The following is a 24600-nucleotide window of genomic DNA, read 5'->3' as shown; positions in this document are numbered from 1 at the left end:
GATGGACCAACATCAAACACATAGATGAGACAGGATATAAATACCTGGGAATAATGGAAGGAGGAGATATAAAACACCAAGAGATGAAGGACACGATCAGGAAAGAATATATGCAGAGACTCAAGGCGATACTCAAGTCAAAACTCAACGCCGGAAATATGATAAAAGCCATAAACACATGGGCAGAGCCAGTAATCAGATACAGCGCAGGAATAGTGGAATGGACGAAGGCAGAACTCCGCAGCATAGATCAGAAAACCAGGAAACAAATGACAATACACAAAGCACTACACCCAAGAGCAAATACGACAGACTATACATAACACGAAAGGAAGGAGGGAGAGGACTACTAAGTATAGAGGACTGCGTCAACATCGAAAACAGAGCACTGGGGCAATATCTGAAAACCAGTGAAGACGAGTGGCTAAAGAGTGCATGGGAAGAAGGACTAATAAAAGTAGACGAAGACCCAGAAATATACAGAGACAGGAAAAAGACAGACAGAACAGAGGACTGGCACAACAAACCAATGCACGGACAATACATGAGACAGACTAAAGAACTAGCCAGCGATGACAATTGGCAATGGCTACAGAGGGGAGAGCTAAAGAAGGAAACTGAAGGAATGATAACAGCGGCACAAGATCAGGCCCTAAGAACCAGATATGTTCAAAGTACAATAGACGGAAATAACATCTCTCCCCCTATGTAGGAAGTGCAATACGAAAAATGAAACCATAAACCAGATAGCAAGTGAATGTCCGGCACTTGCACAGAACCAGTACAAAAAGAGGCATGATTCAGTGGCAAAAGCCCTCCACTGGAGCCTGTGCAAGAAACATCAGCTACCTTGCAAGTAATTAAGTGGTACGAGCACCAACCTGAAGGAGTGATAGAAAACGATCAGGCAAAGATCCTCTGGGACTATGGTATCAGAACGGATAGGGTGATACATGCAAACAGACCAGAGACCGTGACGTTGATTGACAAAGTCAAGAGAAAGTATCACTCATTGATGTCGCAATACCATGGGACACCAGAGTTGAAGAGAAAGAGATGGAAAAAAGGATAAGTATCAAGATCTGAAAATAGAAATAGAAGGATATGGGATATGCCAGTGGAAATCGTACCCATAATCATAGGAGCACTAGGCACGATCCCAAGATCCCTGAAAAGGAATCTAGAAAAACTAGAGGCTGAAGTAGCTCCAGGACTCATGCAGAAGAGTGTGATCCTAGAAACGGCACACATAGTAAGAAAAGTGATGGACTCCTAAGGAGGCAGGATGCAAGGAGGCAGAGCAACCCGGAACCCCACACTATAAATACCACCCAGTCGAATTGGAGGACTGTGATAGAGCAAAAAAAAAAAAAATAAAAATTTAAAAATAAAAAAATAATAATAATAATAATAATAAAATAATAATAAATAATAAAGATAAAACAATTATATCCATACATCTGGAAACTGAAATCAGATCAGTAAAAAATAAATGAAAAATCAAATCTTTTGAACTTGTTTGTAGAGTTGAGGAAGGCCGGATAAGTTACCTTTTGAGAGAAAGTCCTGTTTAACTTTCTTCGTATTTTACTTTCGTTTTTCAAACGGTTCCCTTTGTCAGTTCCGGCGTGTGAGGGATTCGATTTCCGAAATTCTTCTTTCATCATGAGTCCTATTCATCAGTTTCCGTCAGAGTTGTAGTTTAACCTTTGATGAAATTTATTTTATTTTCTGCTTTTGTTGGGCTGTGTGGACTGTGACCCTCTCTCTCTTGGATACAAAAAGAAGCCTGGGTTGTCAGAAACACACACACACACACACACACCACACACACACACATATATATATATACAATATATTATATATATTATATATATATCATATATATATATATATATACTATATATATATATATGCATATGTGAACATAAAAGTACTGTGTCGCACTTCTAGTAAATGTGAGGTAAAATGCACAATGAAATGCATGTTACAAAACATAGTATATAGAATCAATATATATATATATATATATATATATATATATATATATATATATATATATATATATATACACACACACACATATATATATATATATATATATATATATATATATATATATATTGTAGCTTTAGTCCAATTTGCTGTGGACTTCATCATAATGTAATTGTGGATTTTACCTCATATATATATATATATATATATATATATATATATATATTATATGATATATATATATATATTATATATATATATATAGTATATATATATATAGAATATATACTATATCCAAGGAGTTTTAGATGCATGTTTCACAATGTATTGTTATTACGCATTTCTCTGTACTTTTGTTATTTCCTGTAGGTAGTTTCGATGTTCACGTATTGTTTGACCGTTTGCATCAATTTGCCATCGTAAAAAAAATATACATATATCTGGAATGCCTTTATTTGTACTTTAGTATGTAAATATTCTCGTAAACGTAGAACCTTGATTTTGAAGCCAATTCAATAAACAGGAAAACATAAACAGTTCCTTTTTAACCAGCCAAGAGAAAGAAAAAATTGTTGTTTTCGTGTGGTAGATGAACCAGGTGTTATTTCAGGACCTCCTACAACAACAACAACAACAACAACCACTACTACAACCACCACTACCACTACAAGCACCACCACAACCGCCCCTACAACTCCGTCTACAACCAATACGGCTATGCCTTCCTCCGTGGGAGATTATGAAGAGGAAGATGATGATGATGATGATGAAGAAATAAGTGATCATGATAATCACAACACGAACGGGCTGAATAAGGAGGCCAAACCTCACGTAGCAGAGAGCGGTAAGAAGTTTGCCACTGTTGGCAACCTCTTTAGAGCCGCCGCATAGAAAACGGACAGACATCCCACAAAAGGCGACTTCTACCCCCGCCAAAAAAAAAAAAAAAAAAAAAAAAATCACATAAAAGGAACATTTTTTTTTTTAAATTTGGTGGTTTCTGCAGTACTAACACCCTTTTCTCCAACTGACTGGAATGGAGTCAGCTTCTGATGCATGGACTAAATCGTGATTACATGGCTTGTTAATGTTCTGAAAAGTTTTATTCCTTGCTATGTAACCTTTCGTCTACGTGTCTTAACAAACAGCCTTCTACTTTCGTCATATGTTGCAGTGAAGTGTGACGTTTGTGTGTGTTTGTGCTTTCTCGAGGAGCTTTGATTAAAAGAACTTGCATGAGAAGGGACGTTTTGTGTGTTTTCTTTAGACTTTTAGAAATGGTTGCGACTAGCAGCTGCAACTAACATGACCGCGTGAGACAGTTCATTCTCTACGACAATGCGACTGATACAATGGCTTATTTCTTCTGTCGTGTGATTTGCTTTACTAATGATTCAGGGGAACAATAACTGAATGTCCCGGAAGTTTTCGTCGACACCTTTTCCAGCCAAATCTTCTGGTGGTGTTGATGTCTTCAGATCATAGAAAGCTTTTTACTTATGCAATGAATAAAGCATAAGCGGTTTATATTTATTTATTTATTTTCGTTTGTGAGTGATGTAACCCATGAATTTAGAGGCAATTCTTCCCATTTTTTCTTTCAGATAACATGCGTGTGGTGGACAAAAAGGAAGATGATATTTGTTTCAGCTTCTCAAATATTTTGAGTTAAACTTGCTCACAAATAGTAATTGTACGAAATCATATCGTATTTTCCAATGTATGCGTATATGTATATGCTAACAAAAAATAATTACTAAAAAACAATCATATATCCCATATATGTTTACAAGATGTGGATGTATATATATATATATATATATATATATATATATATATATATATATATTATATATATACATACATACATATATGTAATAGAAAACGTCCTGAGACCATAAAAATTTAAATACAATTTCCTTTTGTCCACCACGAAAAAAAACCCAACTCGCAAACCCGCGTCTTGATACTATCCACTGGTGATTTGTTAAAAAACAACCTTACCTCACATCTGATGGTGTTTTCATTTTATCAAATTTTTGAAAAGTACCCTAACTGGATTAACTAACTCACTAATAGCACGTTTCTGCCTTTTTTTCTCTTTACCAAACAGGTGTTCCTGCCATTGAGTCTTCAGGTAAGGTGTTGGATCCTTGGGGTGACACTAACCTCACCAGAGTGACAAAAATTTGCTTAATTCTTTCCTCTGAGTGGCTTGTTTTCTGCTTATCTATCTGTTCTCGTAGAGCTTTGTTCTTTCTGAGACGGTTTTCTCTGATTCGTCTTCTTTTCACTGTTTTGCATTTAGACGGTGTTAAAAGAAGACCTATTTTCTTATGGCATACTATGTAGAGTAGATTTTGTTGTAAATTCTTAAATATATGCAATATATATATATAATCTATATGTATATATATGCATTATACGTACACACACACACATACGCACACACATACTCACACACACACACTCATATATATATATATATATATATATATATATATATATATAGGCAAATATCAGGCAACATACATAGTTTAACATCGAATTTACCACACCTTGGGACCAATTTACACCCAGGGGGATATTATGTAATGAATAAATCGCATATATATATGTGTGTATATATATAAGCATATATATCACATAAATTAAATATGTATGCATTAAATATAATACATATATATATATTTAAGAATTGCAACAATATCTACTCTATATAGCATGCCAGACGAAAAAAAGGTCCTCTCCCCACACCTAATTTACTGACATTGCTGACAAATACGAAGTGGAAGCCTGTAGTAGCCAGTCCCAGTTGCTTTGAAATTTGTGCCTATGTCCACAGCAAATGGGTTTCGTCAAAGCCGCGAAAATCGTAATGCTTTTGGCTTGTCGGATTGGTCAATAATCTCATGAAGGTTTGCGTCATCTGCATCGATGATCATTCAGTTACGATATAGATATATGTATATATATTATATATATATATATATTTATATAATATAATTATTAATATTATATATTAAGTACATATATATATAGTATATATATATATATATATATATATATATATATATATATTGGTATATTATACATATATATATTTAAATATATACATATATATATATATATTTATATATAAATATATATATATATATATATATATATATTATATAATGGTATGTATATATATTATATACACCTTTTAACAATATGTCACTATTTTTAACAATATTATTCTCACATTTTTAAACTGTACATAAATGTGGTTATTTTAAACATGTCCCAATAAATACAGTACTTGTTCACGAATAAATCATATTCAAGGTATTATTGACCTATCTATTTATTTTTCTTCACAGCAATTTGGAAGACGCTGCAGATCACATTTTATTTGCAAATTTGAGTAATAACCATGCGCATGTGATGTATTATGTTTTCTCTTCTTTTGTTTTTAATGGACGAACGCTCCGTCTAGCTTCCGTATTATAGAGTTATAACTGCTTTTAAGGTGTATGTGTGTGTATATATCTTTATATGCTTGAGTTTGCTAGACTTGACGTGTACCATAGGCTCTAACTGATAGGCTCAAACCCACAACTATAGATGACTGAAGGCAGTTTAATTATAAATTATCTGTTTGTACCCTTCACTAACTTTGTGGTCTCCCGTGCGAGCTCACGCATGCGCATTGACTTTCGTTTTCTTGGTTTTTATGATGAAAAGCCAAAGAAAGACACTGGCTGACAAGAAATCCGTTTCATGAACAATAATAGATGACGTTTATAACTGGTATTATTATCCAAATGACATAATATAATACACAGGTTTAAGGTTTTCAGTTCCCCAGCTTCAAGACTGCTGGTGATTATAGTGCTTAGTTTGACTTTCTAAATGTAGTATTTAACTTTCACTGCTTCTCTAACTTTCCTTCTCCAAAAGGCATCTGTAGCATCTCAGATCTCTTCTTGCAAAATGAGCATCATATACTATAGCTGCTGGCATTGTATTTCTCGTGTTTTGTTGTGTGTGTGAAACTGCTTAAGTTTGCTGGTATTTCTTATTGATGTTTTACTTTCAAAGCTCATAAAGAAACTATTCATGTTCCGTACCTTGGTTCATACCCGACTAAGTGGTTGATGTATGGTTACTAAAACTGGAGTCACAACATCCTTGGTTCACACGTGGATTAATTTTCCATTATAATAACTCATGTCCATCAGAGTGCAGGTATTTACATTTGATGGAGTTTGCTGAGACGAAATGAAGACTTGACGTATTATTATTTGTTCAAAATTACTTGAAATTTCCTCTGCCGTTTTCTTTAAATTCAGAAGAACGTGTTGCTGAATGATTCGGAAGGATTTTTGTTTTAATTCGTAAAAGGAGGAACCAGACAGAGTTAATTCATTATTTACCTGAGTTTCTGAATTTGAATCTTTGCGAAATTTTAATATTTAATATTTTGGTTAAACCGAACGTATACAAATTTCCATTTAGAAAACTTGAATCATCTCATCAAGCAGTGATTGATGATGAAACTGAGATAATACAATGAATTTCAGTTACTTTTTCGTCACTAGATTACGTATGGCTTATGTATGTACGCATTATATATATATATATATATATATATATATATATATATATATATATATATATATATATATGTGTGTGTGTGTGTGTGTGTGTGTGTGTATGCATATGTATATATATATATATATATAATATGATATATATATATATATATATATATATATATATATATATATATATATATATATATCGAGTTACAAATGTCCTTTAATATCTAATTCACTCAACCTCGGAATTAATATATTTTCATATATGCTTAACCGGAGGGGAATTTTATTAGGCGATAATAGAAGGGTAAAAGCTTCACTGACGTTCCTGGATTTGTATGGTATCCTGGGTTCGCGCCTGGGCGCCGACAATTCTATTATCGCCTAATAAAAATTCCCCTTCGGTCAAGCATGTATGAAAATATATTAATTCCGAGGTAGAGTGAATTAGATATTAAAGGACATTTGTAGCTTGATGTATGTCTATTGAATCACGTAATGTGGTATGACTTTTATATATATATATATATATATATATATATATATATATATATATATATATATATGTATATATTATTATATGTATATTATTTAAACATTCAATTCCGAAGGAACTAAAACAAACGGCGATGTGGAACAGCCGCTGAAATAATTCACAAAGCAAACATGTCTGTCCAATTCATTCATTTTCACGTAACGTATATTACAAAGTCCGCCATCAATTAAGCATCAACGTTTAGTCGCTCTTAATGCATGCAAATTAGCAAGAGAGAGAAGAGGAGAGAGAGAGAATAGAGAGAGAGAGAGAGAGAGAGGGAGAGAGAGAGACTCCACCTAAAATTCCAAAGTGAATTTAGTGTGACGAAACTTTTGGACGAAAAAAAAATTCTCAGGTGGACGACTTGACTAGACGGCCCATTACACACCTGGCAATTATATGTTATTGAAATGATATATTTATATATTGTTTTTTTATTCTGAGGGCTGTGAAGTAATTTATATGTCTTTATTTTCTTTTCTCAACAGTGTCCGGGGCGAAGGGAGTCTTCGCTACAAGCCTCAGTCTAGTGTATCTATGTGTTTCTCTAGTCATTCATCGCTACTATGTACACTGAATCCGGTAAGTAAATGTGGTAGATCTTGTTGTCATGTGCTCAGCAATTTAAACAGCTGTGACAGTGACATTTTATTATAGAATATATATCCAATAAAAACCCATAAAACACTCGGGTTTAAAGCTAAGGACTATATTTCGGTGGACTGACTTCCATCTTTATCAAGTAATGAATTCATTACTTGATAAGGGTGGAAGTGATTCCACGAAATATAGTCCTTAGCTTTGAACCCGAGTGTTTTTAATGGGACTTTTATATTTGAGGCGTATCGTATTTTAACAGAAGAATATATATATATATATATATATATATAATATCTATATATATATATATGGATTTGTGTATTCGTAATTGTAGATATAATATATATATATTATATATATATATGTCTAATATTATATATATATATATATATATATATGATATATATGTATCTATATATATATATATATAGATATATAATATATATATACGTATATGTATATATTGATACGTATATATATATATGTATATATAGTATATATATTTCTATATATATATATATATATATATATATATATATATTTTTTATATATATATATATATATATGTATATATATGTAAACTCAACTTCGTACAGATATGTATCATGTATAACCATGCATGTGCTCTTGTGTGCCCATTTGAGAGAGAGAGAGAGAGAGAGAGAGAGAGAGAGAGAGAGAGAGAGAGAGAGAGACCCACACCTAGCATCAAATAGTGCCAAAATGCAACCGGAGACTCCCCTCGGATGAAAGGAAGCCGTGCGCGCGCGCGCGCGTGTGCGTTAGTGGCACTGTAGGAATTAAATTACCTGCGTCGGAAGGTATCATGAGGTTCTGGAGCTTCTATCCTGCCTCAAATTGTGTTTGCCTGGACGGCTGAAAAGTTAGGTTCAAAGACGAAGGGAAGAAGTGGGAGGAGGAGGAGGAGGAGGAGGAGGAGGAGGAGGAGGAGGAGGAGGAGGAGGAGGAGGTGAGAGGAGGAAGGGGTGGAAACGACACTCCTCAGGTTTCCTTGTCTTTACTTTTTTCTCCTCCTCAAAGCTTCTCGCTCATTCCTATTTTTTTTCTTCACTCTTTAATGAGGAAAATAATGAGGGAGGAAGCAACTCCCCTCAGGTTTCCTTCTCTTGGCTATTTATTATTTATTTTTAAGTGGTGGGAGGAAATAAGAAAGAGGGAAAGAGGAAGAATGAAGGAAGAAGGAAGCAAGACTCCTCAGGTTTGTCCGGCTTGACTCATTCTTCACCAAACCTCTGGCCTTTTTTTTTTTTTTTTTTTTTTTTTTTTTTTTTTCTTTTTTTTTTTTTTTTTAATATGATGAAGGAAATAGGAATAGAAGGAAGGAACAAGGAGGAAGGAAGCGAGACCCCTCAGGTTTCCTTGCCTTAGCTTTTTTCTCCAAAAACTTCTCACTGGTTTCTATTTATTTACTTTCATCTTTACATAGGAAAGCAAAGAGGAGTAAGGATGCAAGAATCCTCAGTATTCCTTCTCTTGGATTTTATTTTTTTTGGGGGGGAAGGGGGGCGGGGGTTGGGAAATAGGAAGACAAGGAGGAAGGAAGGAGGAAGCAGGAAGCAACACTCTTTCTCATTCTTCCTTCTCTCGGCTTTCTCTCCCAAAAGCCTCTCGCAATTTTTGATCTCTTATTTCCTTCCTTAGGGAGATTTCCTACTGACCCATTTAGGGAAGCAGGTGCTGCGTTTATGTCTTCCTTGATTGAGTGTCCGAATTTCTTTTGCAAAGAATTCTTCCTCTTCTTCCTCCTCTTTCTTCTTCCTCCTCTTTCTTCTTCCTCTACTCCTTCCTCTTCCTCTTCTCCCTCTTCTTCTTCTTCTTCTTTCCAAAGTGAGATGGGATCCATCACCCGAGAATTAGTTCAGCCTCACGCTTCATTATTTTCCTTCTGTTTATTTTCTTTTCCTCACTTTTATTTCTCTGGGTACAGATTAAGTCTCTCAAGTAATTGATTCAATTCGCTTGAGTCTGGTGAGACCGAATATTTGGTTTTGATTTTATTAAAACTTGGTTTTCCTATCTTCTTGAGAGCGTCTTAATATTTATTATTATCATTAAATAATTCTCATAGTAGCTTGAGTCGTCTGAAACAGATCCACATTTAGGTATGGGTTTAGATATATTGAAAAAATAAGTTTGAACAGAGAGCTTTCGGGAATCTGTTCGATTCCCTTTTTCAATCGATTGAAAAGGGGGGATTGAACAGATTCCCGAAAGCTCTCTGTTGAGATTTTTTTCTGAAAGGTATATGCACCCATGCATAACTGTGGATTTCTTTCTCCATTATTATTATTATTAATTTTACTAGCAAAGATATGTATACAGAAATTATGTATGAAAACTCATAAAGTAACTAAGTCTACGGGCATTACCAGCCTTGTTTCACGGGCAGACCCAGCTCTGTTTCAGGGAATCCCTTCTCACCCCCCACCCCCTTCGGAGCAGGGGTTGGGGGAAGTGTAGGATGAAATCCCATTATAAACCATCTACTAATAAATTTTAGGATACGCTTACAGAATTCTATATACACTGTATCCGACCGGGGAACATATGAAGAAACTCTCACTTAACCAGGTAAGATTTCAACCCATGCGTGTTATGTTAGAGTGCGATTGCTGTAACTCTTCTTCGTGACATTTTGGGTGACCGTAATATTACTCTAGGACTCTGTCTTAACATGTATGAGTTTGAATCCCCCCTAAAGAGGTGTACACTTATACCCCTTTCTGGATGAAAGATTGAACTGTTGATGTGATAAAATATTAAGTACAGTAGAGTAGCAACTTAACGGACTCTTTTGTGGGACTGTTAAGTTAGCGAAAAAACTTGAATATAAGAGACTATACTTGGATTTTGTCTAGATGTCTTTCAGCTAACGTTAATTTCACATAATTCTTAACCTAAACCAATCAGTACTACTTTACATTTAACATTCAGTTTAAGAGAATTATTTAAAAACGAGCTTGATGGCGAGTACTACACTGTGCTGGAACCCGACACTACCTGTCATGTCTCTCCTACCCTCCCAATCCCCTACCGACCTCGGACCCACCCGGGGTGGACAAACAGGTTTGCAGGAGGAAGATGCATGTGTCATTTGTCCCCTACCTTCCCGATCCCTACTTATCCCGCCCCACCCAGAGCAGCCAAACAGATTTGCAGAAGAGTGGATGTGTCATGTTTTCCCTACTCTCCCCTACATACCACTCCCACCTGGGGCGGACAAACAGGTTTGTAGAAGGAGAGTGTATGTGTCGTGTCTCCCCTACCCTCCCGATTCCCTTCCTGCCTCGCCACGCCCCGGGTAAAGATCCACTCGGATTTTATTGGTATAATACAGGGTGTCCATAAAGTCCCAGTACCATTGCAAGTATTTATTGCTTTTAAAAAATAATCATGATTATGTAGCTGAGAATTATAGTTGTTCGTAAGTTGAGGTATATTATTATTATTATTATTATTATTATTATTATTATTATGATTATTATTATTATTATTATTAACAGACTGACTAACTTGTGAAATTAACAGACCCATAAATCATCCACAGCTTTATCTACTGTGATCTTTTTAATGTGATTTTGATTATTAGAAAGCTTTGATTTTCCATCAAGGTAAATTCACTGTTATATTAAAATTGTCTGCTTTTTTTCTTTTCCAGGTAGATGTATATATTCTGCCTGTACAGTTCCTGTCCCACAAACCCTTCCTCCACTCACCAGTCAAGAATCATCGCAGAGTAAGGAAATGGGAAAGAAACCGGAAAGGAAGAATTGCGGAAGAGAAAATTTTGAAGTTACGAAACAAGGTGAATAGTAGATGGCAGAGATAAAGAACCTGCATTGATAAGAAGCGATGTATCATTACTGAGGGCCTTGTCGAAGAAGAGTTTCTACTTTCTCTCTCTCTCTCTCTCTCTCTCTCTCTCTCTCTCTCTCTCTCTCTCTCTCCATATCTTTACTTTCTCTGTGACATCTTCAGCTTTGTAGTGTACATATATTATATAAATGATAACAAAGAAAGTGCTTTAGGAGTTGACCAGAAGAAAGTGTTTCCATGTTAGCGCGCGTGCTGCAGATTTATTGTAATATATACGTATATATATTTTATTATTAAAGACATGAGTGTCATGAGCCATGCTGATGAATATATATATATATATTATATATATATATATATTATATATATATATATATACATTATATATATATAACATACATACACATATATATATATATATATATACTATATATATATGTGTGTGTGTGTGTGGGTATATATATTTGTGTGTATGCATATATATATATATATATATATATAAAATAATTATTTACTATATATATATATATTATATAGTATAATATATATTTATATATTATTATATTAAGCAATATAATGTTTATAATTATGTTCCACTCAGAAAATAAGTTGGATATTGACAAGAACAAGTGGACTTTATGGCAAAGGAGAAAAATTGATAAAACCTACTGGACAGTGACCATTGTAGGCCATTATGCAAATGCCATAATCCTGAAGTTTCGAGAAATCTTCCAGAATGTAATCAAGGGGAAACCACTGATTATTTTCTGTCTTGACACAGCATTACCCAAGAAGGAACGAATCTCGCCCCCCCCCCCCCCCCACCCCCTTAAGGAGAGGATGGGGGATGTGGATTGTCATGTTGTGTCATTGCTTTAATTTCGACCAAGAACTATACCATAAACTCGACTAAGAGATTCCATGCCAAATATGTTGTTACCACAGATGCCTACTTAATCTTTCTTTCGCAGCTTCTTATCTTTCTTGGTTAAGTAACAGCTTCGATTTTCTGTTTTTAAATCGTTACGCGGATTAGCGCAATTAACGTAACGTAACATCATTAGGAGACTGCTTGTTCATATTACCGGTGGCATTCTGAGAGCTCGTGTAAAACAAAGAAGACGCATTCTTCACATTGATTCCACCATCTGAACAAAGACAAAAGAATGCCGCAAACTAAACCAGCTGTTCTTTGCTTAACTACACCTCCTTGCTAACCAAAGACGAACTATTTTAGACAGTGTGTTTTTAATTCAACTTTGTTTATGTTTATAAAGAAAAGATTTCCGTAAGACCAGACGGCATTCAAAAACCCAAGTTCCTGCTACAAAGACTTTAATTGCTTCGAGGCTCCTCCCTTTTCCCCTCTTCAGATTTACCAGCGACCATCAGTAAACAGAAATTGCGAGTTCAGCCTCAAAGATTCAGTGTCTCGGTCGTTAACCGAAGCACGAAATCGCTTGATTGGCAGAACGAACGTCGAGCCTTCGCGCCCATTTCGAGTTCGTTCGAATCTGGATTCGCTGGGTTCCGGAATTCGGAAATTATTGCACCCGCGAGATTCCAATTGTGTTTTTCCTTAACGTGTCTTTATTACATTTCGTTGCATTTTTATATTTCCTTGGGTTTGCTAGTGATACAGTCCATTTTTGATAGACTTTTATCTCAATACAGAAATAACGTGTTCTTCGGGTAGTTTTGTTTTTTCTTTTCTTTTTTTTATTTGAAACGTAACGAAAGTGTATTCACGGTACCCTCTCGATGAAATAAGATATAATTACACACACACACACACACATCCATTCATAAATGCGTTTATTTGGCTGGTAAGGAAAGTGTCTTCAGAGTAACAAATTTTTTTTTTTTTATTAGTTTCCATTCTCATCGATCACTTACAATGCACCATAGTACGTCTCATATACCTATGTTTCATCTAATAATTCTAATTTCACTAACATCTATTAACGCCAGAACTCTTGAACATGACGTCATTCGCGAGAACAGTTCAACACAATCATTAATTGTGATCACACCTCTCATTACGAATTTCATTATGAAGATAATCACAGGGTTTGCAACTGAAACTTGTACTCTGGTGAAATCGTTAAGTTGTAACTCGGGACTGGCAAAAAGCAGTAACAGATGTCTTCGGATGTTGAGGTTATATGTGTATTTTTTCTGACCTTTTACCAGAAGCGTGTGTTCGTGTGTTTATGTATGCGTGTGTGGGGTTGTGTACAAAAAAATAGGTTAGGTAACTATAACATTTAATTCATAAAGGAGAGAGAGAGAGAGAGAGAGAGAGAGAGAGAGAGAGAGAGAGAGAGCTAGCTAGCTAGCTTGCCTAACTCCTAACAGATCATCGTCCAAAAGCAATGAAATACTCACTAGCTCCTAAAAACTCACACGTCGAAACCGAATTTGCCAAAGATTATGAAAAGGTGACTGAATTTCTGTGCAGTTTTCCTATTTAAGGTTACTTAGTGTGTCTTTATTGAGAAACTATTGTTTTTTTTCTCGAGTTTTAGAAAGTAACGTTGTGTTGAAGTATTGGTGAATTGTATATATGTATATCTATACATATGTGTGTGTGTGTATGTGCGTGTTTGTATGTTTGTCTGCGTACCATCAGATCCCAAATAAAAAGCTATTCATATCAAAATTCACGTATTAGAGCACATGTGTAAAAAAAAAAAAATCATTCGAACATTGGAGGCATTATTAGTCTAGGTTTCTGCCAAACTGGAAACCTGGCAGGCAGGTGGGAAGAGAGCAGAGGCAGAGTCGGTGTCACAAAGGGACTGGAAAGACCAACGAGACCATTAGGGTCCAATTGCGGACCATAATTTGAGTTCCCATTTCAAGAGAACATGGCGAGGCTCTTACGGGACCATATCGGTTTTCTGTTTTCCCTCATCCCAACTTTAATCTACTCTACTTCCTTCCTTCCTTCCTTCCTTCCTTCCGACGGGATTTTAAGATTTTACTCATCTTTGGCACAGCAGGAACAAGAGCAATTCACACACACACACACACACATATCTATCTATATATATATCATATATGATAATCATAATATATATATATATCTAGTAATATATATATTATATATAGATATATATCTATATATATATATATATCTATATATACTATATATATATATATATATATATATATATATATATATATATATATATATATATATATATATATATATATAGATAGATATAGATATATCTATATATATATATATATATATATATATATAATATATATATATATATTATATATATATATATATATATAGTATATATAATATATATATATATATATATACATATTTAGAAATATAGTACATATATATATACTATATAGCAATGAAATTTTGTTTTCTTATAACTAAACCTTCAGTATTTTGTTAAATGTTGGTGATGGCAATAATTAATGCAAAATTATTGTCAGTGGTTGCTAAGTTAATAGGGTGACCTCTTACATATAAACATAAAGATTTGTTATTCACTAATCTAAACCTTTATTATTTTGTAAAATGTTCTTGTTGACACGCATTAATGCGAAGTTATTGTCAGTGGTTAGCAATTGAAATGGAAAATTCGAACAACAATAGAGCTACATTTTTATATATATTTGCGACAAGGGTCAATATGCTGAGGCTTTAGAGAAAATTTTTTCTCTGACCTAAGCCAGTTACATTTGCGTAAGCCTTTGAATCTCTGGTTAATTAGAAATCAGGGTTTTTTCATTTGGCAAAGGAATACATAAAATAAATGCGTAAGCACAAGTCACAAACCTTCATGGATATTTCGGTAAAAGTGAAGAGAATGTCATTTCTCTGACCTAAACCAGTTATTTTTGCGTAAACTCTTCGTCTTCTTCGCTGCCTTAGTTAGGACTCATGTTTGATCCAGTTTGCCAAAGAAAAAGATGAAATAAATACAAAATCATAAGTCACAACCCTTCGTGAAATCTCCCCCAAAACTGGAGAGATGGTGACGGTGCCAGTCATCCCAAATGAAAAATAAAGATATGTATTAATACATACATTTAAAAATTAATCTACTGAAAGCTCTCTGCGGAGATTTATTTTGAAATATATGTACCCATACATAACTGTGGATTTGTTTCCCCGTTTTGAGACTCATGCTGCTATGAGTGTTTTTGGAAAAAATTGTAGGAAACAATTTTAGAGAAAACGATGCCCAGTTAAATTATGTTTGAACAGGTGGGAATCAGAAAGGATATTTAAGCTTTAAAACTCTCGCAAATGCTAAAAGAAAAAAAAAAGTCATGGTGATTTAATATTGTACGCAGGGTTGACAGCCAACCTAGTCGTGTTAGTGTAAGCGAGCATAATGGATTGAAGGTCAGTATGTTGTTTTCCATTATTATTCCTTATGTTTCTTAGTTTCTTACGTGTTACTAGCTTTATGTTTAAGTACGTAAGAATTCTTCCATCACTTGAATGAAAGGCATCTCTGATCACATTTTCTATGTACATATATACTCGCATATCGGCAATGCACATTCAAACATACATACATCCATCCACACACACACACACACACACACACACACACACACACACATATATATATATATATATATATATATATATATATATATATATATATATATATATATATATGTGTGTGTGTGTGTGTGTTTGTGTGTGTGTGTGTGTGTGATATACTCTTCCGCCAATATACAAATGTAAATATACATGAATACGAGACAGCACGTTTACCATGACGCTCAAAAGAGAAAAGAGGTCACAAATGGAATCTTTTACCAGCCACTTATTAGAAAATTTACAGTTGAACGAATTTCTTTATTGGTTTCTCCGCTATTTGCATAATGGGTAGACGCGAATGAGAGAGAGAGAGAGAGAGAGAGAGAGAGAGAGAGAGAGAGAGAGAGAGAGAGAGAGAGAAGAATTAAAAAATTCATCGGCAGTTTAATCCCGGGAGAAATTTGCACTTGATTTTGAGATCAAAGAATTCTGGGCAATATTGCAAATGGAATTTAATACTTTTCAGGTTACCGGAAAAATTGGAACAGCCATTTCATGTGAAAAGCTGACTGAAGAAGAATGTCATTAGATTTATATTAAATTGTTAGTTTTTTATTTTGGGAAATTTTCATATTTTTCCGTTTTTTGAGTCATCCTAACAATGCCCTTTGTAATATGATTTATTTGAATTACTGCATTTCATTTTCGAATGGAAGAAGAATTCTACGTATGAGAATCACGTAGCAATGTCGAAATATATAACAGAAGCACAGCTGTGAGCGATATGCAACTCAAGGAAACAGATTTACTGGGGGAAAAAGTTTGATGACTTCTTTTTTCGTACGTTTACGCCCAAGAAATGATAGATATACTGAAAAAAATTAATAAGATTATCATTTTTTTCGTATCTCCAATTTTTTCGTACGTGTAGACGCAAGAAATAATTGATATACTGAAAAGGAGATTATGGGTTTTTTTTGTACTTGTAGACGCAAGAAATAGATATACTGAAAAAACTAACTTAAGAGATTATCGTTTTTTCGTACGAGTAGACTCAAAAAATAATTAACTGACATACTGAAAAAATCTGAAACTGGAGATTATCGTTGTGTGTGTGTGTGTGTGTGTGTGTGTGTGTGTGTGTCAACGTGTAGACCCAAGAAAATAATTGATAGTGAAAAAAAATAATGAATTTTAATGGATGATTTTTCGTACGTGTAGACTCAAGAAATAATTGGTATATTGAAAAAAACTTAAATGGTGATTATAGTTGTGTGTATGTGTGTGTGTCTGTCTGTCAACGCGTAGACCCAAGAAATAATTGATATAGTGAAAAAAAAATTGAACAAGCAGCAAGTCGACTATTTTTTTTTTTTTTTTAGTAAATTAATGCTTTATCAGTTTTCATTGTATGCTTCTAGTCTTTTTATTTTGCATTTCGTTATACTATAAGTATCCAGATCACACAGTGGTGTACATTTCATTGTTTTACTCCGGTTTTATGTCGGGCTCTCTCAGAATTTCCCGAGGAGGTCTTTCAACGCAAGAGCCTGCTTGGTATACTGTAAGTGATCAAACCGTTTTCATTTCACCTGAGAGAGAGCAAGAGAGAAAGAGAGACGCCCCGACCCCCCAAAGGAAGATTTAATTTAATTTTACCCCAAACTCAAAATTCAAGCTTACGCGGATAATGGCGAAACTTTTACTCCCTTAATTAGAAAACTCCCAACCGCGAGATGGTGCTATTAATTTTAGCTACTGTGTATCTTAAAAAAGAGAGAGAAAGAATTCTGTGGTTACAGATTCCGTAGCGTTGAAAATGATGTAAACCGATTTAGGATTAATAAACCGCGATTTCGAAATCCACGGTGGATTTTCGTAGGATTTCTAGTACGTTACGTCACCCGTAGGTTAACGTTAAAAGAGGAGATTTAATCATGAGAAAACTCTTAAACTCTTATAGTGAATTAGCATAATAATACTGAATTAATTTTTTACCTGAGCTCAGGATAGCCATTTGAAAAAAAAAAAAAAAAAAGACATTGCAAGAGAAATGAGAAATAAAGATTTCAAAATGAATGTTTTGAAAGATTTTGTACCAAATCGAGCTTTGGACTTCATTGTCCTTCTTGGACAATTTTCGTGACAGTATTTCATTTTAGTGACAGTATTTCATTCAATGTATTTGCCTAATAATTGAGATGGAATTCGTACTTACGTTGACCATTTGGCAATGGACCAAAATGGCTTTACGTATATATATATATATATATATATATATATATATATATATATATATATGTATATGTATATATATTACATATATATACATAGTGTATATATATATATATATACAGATACATACATACAAGAATCCCGCGTGATAAAACATATAACTAAATAATGATGATATTAATGATAGTGGTAATTAAAATATAATGATAATTTTCACATTACCATCTAAAACAAATAGCTTAACCGCAAACGCATTTACCAGAGGCACAAATAAGAACGGCAATAAAATGCAATTGCCAGGCGATGAAGGGAAGAAAAATGCGGGCTGGGGGGGGGGGGGGGGGGGGGGGGGGGGGTGGGGGGGGGATGGGGGGGGGGACGGGACGCAATGATTTACCTTCAAATTATCCTGTGTCGTATATTTCATTACCAAAGTATAACGAAATGAACTCCGCATAATCTCGATGAGGGTACTGCATTAGATAACTACTTCTAATCTCTTTGATATATGACCCAAGCTCCATGATAAATATTCATATGTTGTGCGACTTTGGTCTCTTTCGGATCAAATGAAAATAGAACGCTGTGTCCAGATCTTCACACACTTTTCCCAAGAACTTATTTCTCATTTACGTTCTAAATTTCCCCTGGCTGAATCGTGGCATAAGTTTTACCACTAGTAATCTTCTTTACATAATCATTGTACAATACTCTTTGCGGTGGATTAGATTGTTCCTTCTAATTATTATTATTATTATTATTATTCATTATTATTATTATTATTATTATTATTATATTATTATTCATTATTATTATTATTATATTATTATTATTATTATTATTATTATTATTATTGGCATGAAAATTTAAAAAAAGTAAGGAAAGAAAAGAACTAACAACGACATTCTTAAAAAAAAAAAAAAAAAGTCTACATGACAAGACGATCGATTTCACCTCTTCTTTAGTGAAAACAAACATAAAAAATCAATGTATAATTCTATACTTTGTCTCATTTTTTAAACAGTATTTTTCACGTCAGTTTTCAAATAAATCAAATTGCCATTTCTTTATAGAAAAAGGTTCTTTTCGTATAAAGTAAGTATATTACAAAAAACAGTTTCCAGAGATTTTGTTTGTGCAAAAATACCTATCCTTTTTGAGTTTTTTTTTTTTCATATCAATATTATTCGACTATACCTGTGACAAGTAATTAGTTTCAGTTCAAACTAACCACCAAAACCGCCCCACGCCCCCCCCCCCCCCCCCCCCCCCCCCCCCCCCCCCCCCCCCCCCCCCCACCACAAAAAAAGAATATTTCCTACGACCTTAAACTACAATATATTGTGAATATTTTTGCTCGCCAGAGGATTTACTTTAAATGAGTATACAAAAACTTACTGTATCTACTAAAACAATTCCTTCCTCATATTTGTTGAGGAAAAATCATTCGTCCATTTAAGAAATGAAGAAAAGTGTTAAATAAAATTTCCTCTAACATTGTTGACAGATTGTTTTTAGCGAAATGTTAACTTGAATAAGTGATGATATTTCTCTCTGATGTTTTATAGGTTGATTTATGATTATGAAATATATTGAAAACCAATTTAACTGATCCAGATCGAAGTAAAAATCTTCAAAAGCACTGTTTATCCTAACCCGAAAATGTGTACATAATATCGATATTGTGTGTAAAGTTTTTTGTACGTAAAAAGAGATGTAAATAGCCAAAAAATATTCATGTATGTGTACTGAAATAGGACTAAGGACGCTCCTTCGGTAACTAGGAATGATAGGCTTACCTTATCCTATTAACTAGGCTTAATTATGAATTATTTTACAAGTAGTTTTAAGGCCACAAGTTACCACTATACAGATACGCCCACGATCTCCTACATTTTTACCCACGCGCTACACTCATCAAAAACATTACAGAAATACTTAGACACTTTTGAAGTGTTTCATTTGATAAGAATTTATATATTCACCTATAAATTATTGTAAATAAAAAGCAGTTTTAAGGGGACAAGCTAAACACTTACACAGATACGACCACAAATCTCCTTTACTTTTTCCCACACGTTTTGCGCCCATGAACAACTCTACAGAAGCACTTGGACACTTATAAAGTGTTTCAGTTGATATGAATTTATATATTCACATTTTTTATATCAGTTATTTAATACAGACTCCTTTTTTTTATTTACTGTAATTCACTAGTCATTGTGTCAGTAACAATACGTAGACTGCTAAGCAAACCTCAACTTTGTGTATAGGTATGATAAAGTCCTTTATCCATTTTGTTAACTATAAATGCCTATTATTCTAGTGCATGAAGTGTGCATCAAGATTGTTTGAAATTAAAGTGTTTATATTGATTAATGAGTTTCTATATCCTAATTTCTTTTCTTTTAGCCTAAGGAAAAATTGTGGATTTCCAATGCATGACGTAAGTATATGGTAGGAGTATTGAATAAATTAATAGATTTTACTTTAAACTGTGATAATGGTTGTTTTTGAATTTTGTAGTATTTTGCCAAAAGCCACTGGGGAAAATTCTTCATTGTTTTGATAATTGTGTTTAAAGAAAATTGTCAATGAGGTTATTTGAAGAAAGAGTGAAGACCGTCTCAGAAATATTTTTTACATCAAATTTACATATGAGAGAGAGAGAGAGAGAGAGAGAGATGAGGTTTATGATAACCTCCTTTTAAATCAATAGTAATCCCCAAAAAAACTCTCTTCGGCATATGCATCAATTTTATTCAAAAGTCATCCGGGAACATAAACCAACTTAAACTACTGGAAAACAATCCTGTTGAAACCCAAAGTGTCGATTATTCCATAATAATAATAATAATAATAATAATAATAATAATAATAATAATAATAATAATAATAATAAGCATACTTTGGGATTCAACAGGATTTTTTTCCAATAGTTTAAGTCTTTCATGTTACAGAATGACTTTTGAATAAAATTAATACATATGCTGAAGGAGAGTTTATTTTTTTTTTTTTTTTTTTGATAACTATTGATTTCAAAGGAGGGGCCATTGACTTGAAATTCAAGCTTCCAAAGAACGATGGTTTCAACCTCCCGCAGCAGACCCCACACTGCAGCAGTAACTGATCATGATACAGAGCCAGTGATATTTCATCACCTCCTGGGAAGACGCGAACCCGCGACACCTGAGTGGCACACCATGACACTAACCGCAATACCAAGACATACTACAGAGATGTTGATTTCAAGAATCTTATTTTAATAACTCAAATCTATGAACTTGCAAATCACACCCTTAGGATTCGTGTTCTAAATAATAATAATAATAAAGAGGTTACCAAAATGCTCCGTAATCAGACACTGTTTACTTTTACAAAATTGGCGACTGCACCGCCATCTGTTTCGACTCCTCGGTAAAGATACTAAAATTTAGGCCAGCGGAGTGATCATTTCTCCCTCCGACGTCAAGCTGAAGACATCCAGCCCTGGCCTGTGAATTCCGGGGTTTATGGAATCCATATCATGAGATTCCGGAATTTACGAAATCCAGTATTAGTGAATTCCGGCAACTGTGGCCACTTTTCGGCTCGTCAAGCGGGTATGGATTTTAGTCATTTTACTAACTAGCGTGAGTGTAGTGACAACTTCAACGTGAAATCAAGACGGAATTGCGGTGCGTATGTTTCCCATTTTTTTTAAGGTGAGTTGAGGAATGTGTGTGTATGTTGAGGGGAGTGAATTGGTACGGGGGGGAGGTGTAAGAGTGGCTATTTTGCCTTGTTACACCTGATAAAATTACTGCTGTAAGTATTGTCCCGTTTTTCCATTTTTACTTTATGAGATATTTTTAAGTATCCTCTCTTAAAAGTCACTGTGAATACATAATATATACACATTATATATGGATGTATGTATATATAAGTATGTATTAGATACACAAGAGTCTTTCTTCTTGGATGAAGGTGCTAGCCCCACGCCCTTTCTTTGACCAAACCCCAGACGCCCACCTTTCCCTACCCCCTATCCCCGGCAACCCACAGCGTATATGTTTGTGAGTGCTCGCGCATCTGTAAGTGATTTCACAAGCAAATAAAGCAAGGAACAATCAACAAATAAACCGGACCAGGCGCTGACGATGGCATCGCCCATAGAAGATGAATCTCTCTCTCTCTCTCTCTCTCTCTCTCTCTCTCTCTCTCTCTCTCTCCTTGGAGAAATTTGCATACAGATAGACCCCATAACCGAGGCTGACTTGATCTGTTTCGAACTCATCAGGGCACCCTATACTTCGCAGGGAAGGACTCCCTTCCTCCGACGGGAAAAATCAGGATGGAAGGGAAATTTCCCTTAAACCGAAAACGCAGATTACCACCTTCCCCTCCCCTCACCTTCGTCTCCCCCCGTTGCTTGATTGGCTGCATCGCAGAGGCGCCTCTTGGTTGTCAAAACCTCCGCAGAGTTGGAGACCTGACTTGTCTGCGAAAGGTTTTGGGCGCTTGGAAAATGAGTCTATGGATGTTTTAGTCGAGGTTCTTATGGAGTCTTCCGTCTCTGGTCAGCATGCGCGTGCGCGCGCACATACACACATATATATACACACACGCACACACACATAAACATTTACACACGAACCCACACATTAGAAGTTCACTCTCGACGTGCTTCGGAAGTCACATAAAGCCGTTGGTCCCGTAGCTGAATAACCACTGGTTCCATGCAACGTAAAAACACCATACAAACAAACAAACACGAACCCACACACATCCACATACACACGCACACAATTTGCACTTCGGCTCCCACTATCTCACTGCGTGCTAAAGCTTTTTAACTGACACCTACATCAGCTCTCCCACTCTCTCACTGCTTGCCAAAGCTTTAGCTGACACCTACATCAGCTCTCCCACTCTCTCATTGCGTGCTAAAGCTTTAGCCTACACCTACATAGCTCTCCCACATTCTCACTACTTGCCAAAGCTTTAACTGACACCTACCTCAACTCTCCAGCTCTCTACTGTTTGCCAAAGCTTTAATCTGACACCTACAACAGCTCCCCCCCACTCTCTCACTGCGTGCTAAAGCTTTAGCCTACACCTTCATAGCTCTCCCACATTCTCACTATTTGCCAAAGCTTTAACTGACACCTACCTCAGCACTCCAGCTCTCTACTGCTTTCCAAAGCAGAGACCACGGAAACCAGTCTTTTGTCGAATGGCTCAGTTCCCGCATATTCTGTGAATATGCAACTAGAACCACCCTCCGTATGACGTACGTCACACACACACACACCTTCACGCGACTAATTACATACACGATAGCGAAATAGCCTTTTCGTAAAAGTCTTTATAGGACGTTGATGAAGACCATAAATTTACATCCATTAGGCAAAAGCGAGAACTTTCCGGCAATGATGAATAAACATAAGAGGAGCGACCCTGTTGACGATTCAAAACCCAAGTTCTCAAGAAGAGGAAGATAACGTAGGGTGGTCATGCAATCACTCATGCAATGCAAATCATGCATACATATTACTCACGGCATGGAACGAGAAGACTAAAGATCACAAAATGAAATGCAGAGGTAATGGTCAGCTTTCAGCTTAAAAGCTTAACTCTCGAGCTTGATCTTCGTTTACTTGAGAATGCGAAGAACAATATTTTTATGCCGATTATTACTCATCCAGCTGTCAGCTAAAGCTTTGGCAAGCAATGGGAGAACTTTGCTGACAGGCAGAGGTAAGAAAGTAGGAATGTTGATGTAGCTGGCAGCCCAAGGCTAACAGCCAGAGGGTAAGCTGTCAACTTAACCCAACAGCCAGAAGTACGAGAGTTCGAATGTTGATGTAGCTGTCAGCTTGAAGCTTTGGCAAGCACTGAGAAAGCGGGAGTGGTGATGTAGCAAGCGTCACAAACGTAATGAAGAACTATTTTCATTCACGTTTGTGACATAGTTAATAAAATTCATTTTAGTTTTTAAGGCTCTTCATTGAATAATAACATTGTAATGAGTATTCAGAAACGACCCAAAGCAACCGAAGAATGCAAAGCAAACAAACACAAACTGACAAGCAAGTAAAACAAACTTTGCAAAGCACCTGCAAAGCATTAGTTGCACACTTCAATTTAATTGAAATCTGATATTCCATCGGCCACTTGAGACCCTGCGATTCCGTTCATCTAAATGGGATTGATGCTGCGTCTCTTTAGACGAGCAGTCGCGGGCGGTGAAGGCCGAGGGGGTTGGAGGGAGGTGGGTGATGGTAGACGGGCTCATGCCCGCG

At 35.2% G+C, this 24600-nt stretch overlaps 1 protein-coding gene across 1 annotated transcript in view; it reads left to right on the top strand.

Annotated features, from left to right (window-relative positions):
- LOC135217518 (cell adhesion molecule 1-like) overlaps positions 1-11890 on the top strand; it is a 219818-nt gene extending 207928 nt beyond the window's left edge. The window contains exons 7-10 of the mRNA XM_064253476.1: positions 2606-2839; positions 4109-4132; positions 7605-7698; positions 11396-11890. Of these exons, the coding sequence (XP_064109546.1) occupies positions 2606-2839; positions 4109-4132; positions 7605-7693 (347 nt within the window). The 3' untranslated portion in view covers positions 7694-7698; positions 11396-11890. The remainder of the gene's footprint in view (positions 1-2605; positions 2840-4108; positions 4133-7604; positions 7699-11395) is intronic.
- The last annotated feature ends 12710 nt before the right edge of the window (positions 11891-24600 follow it).

The sequence above is a fragment of the Macrobrachium nipponense genome, chromosome 7 (genome assembly GCF_015104395.2).
Source record: "Macrobrachium nipponense isolate FS-2020 chromosome 7, ASM1510439v2, whole genome shotgun sequence".
NCBI lineage: Eukaryota > Metazoa > Arthropoda > Malacostraca > Decapoda > Palaemonidae > Macrobrachium > Macrobrachium nipponense.
Note: the sequence above shows the minus strand (reverse complement) of the source record. Positions and strands in the feature narration are given on the sequence as shown.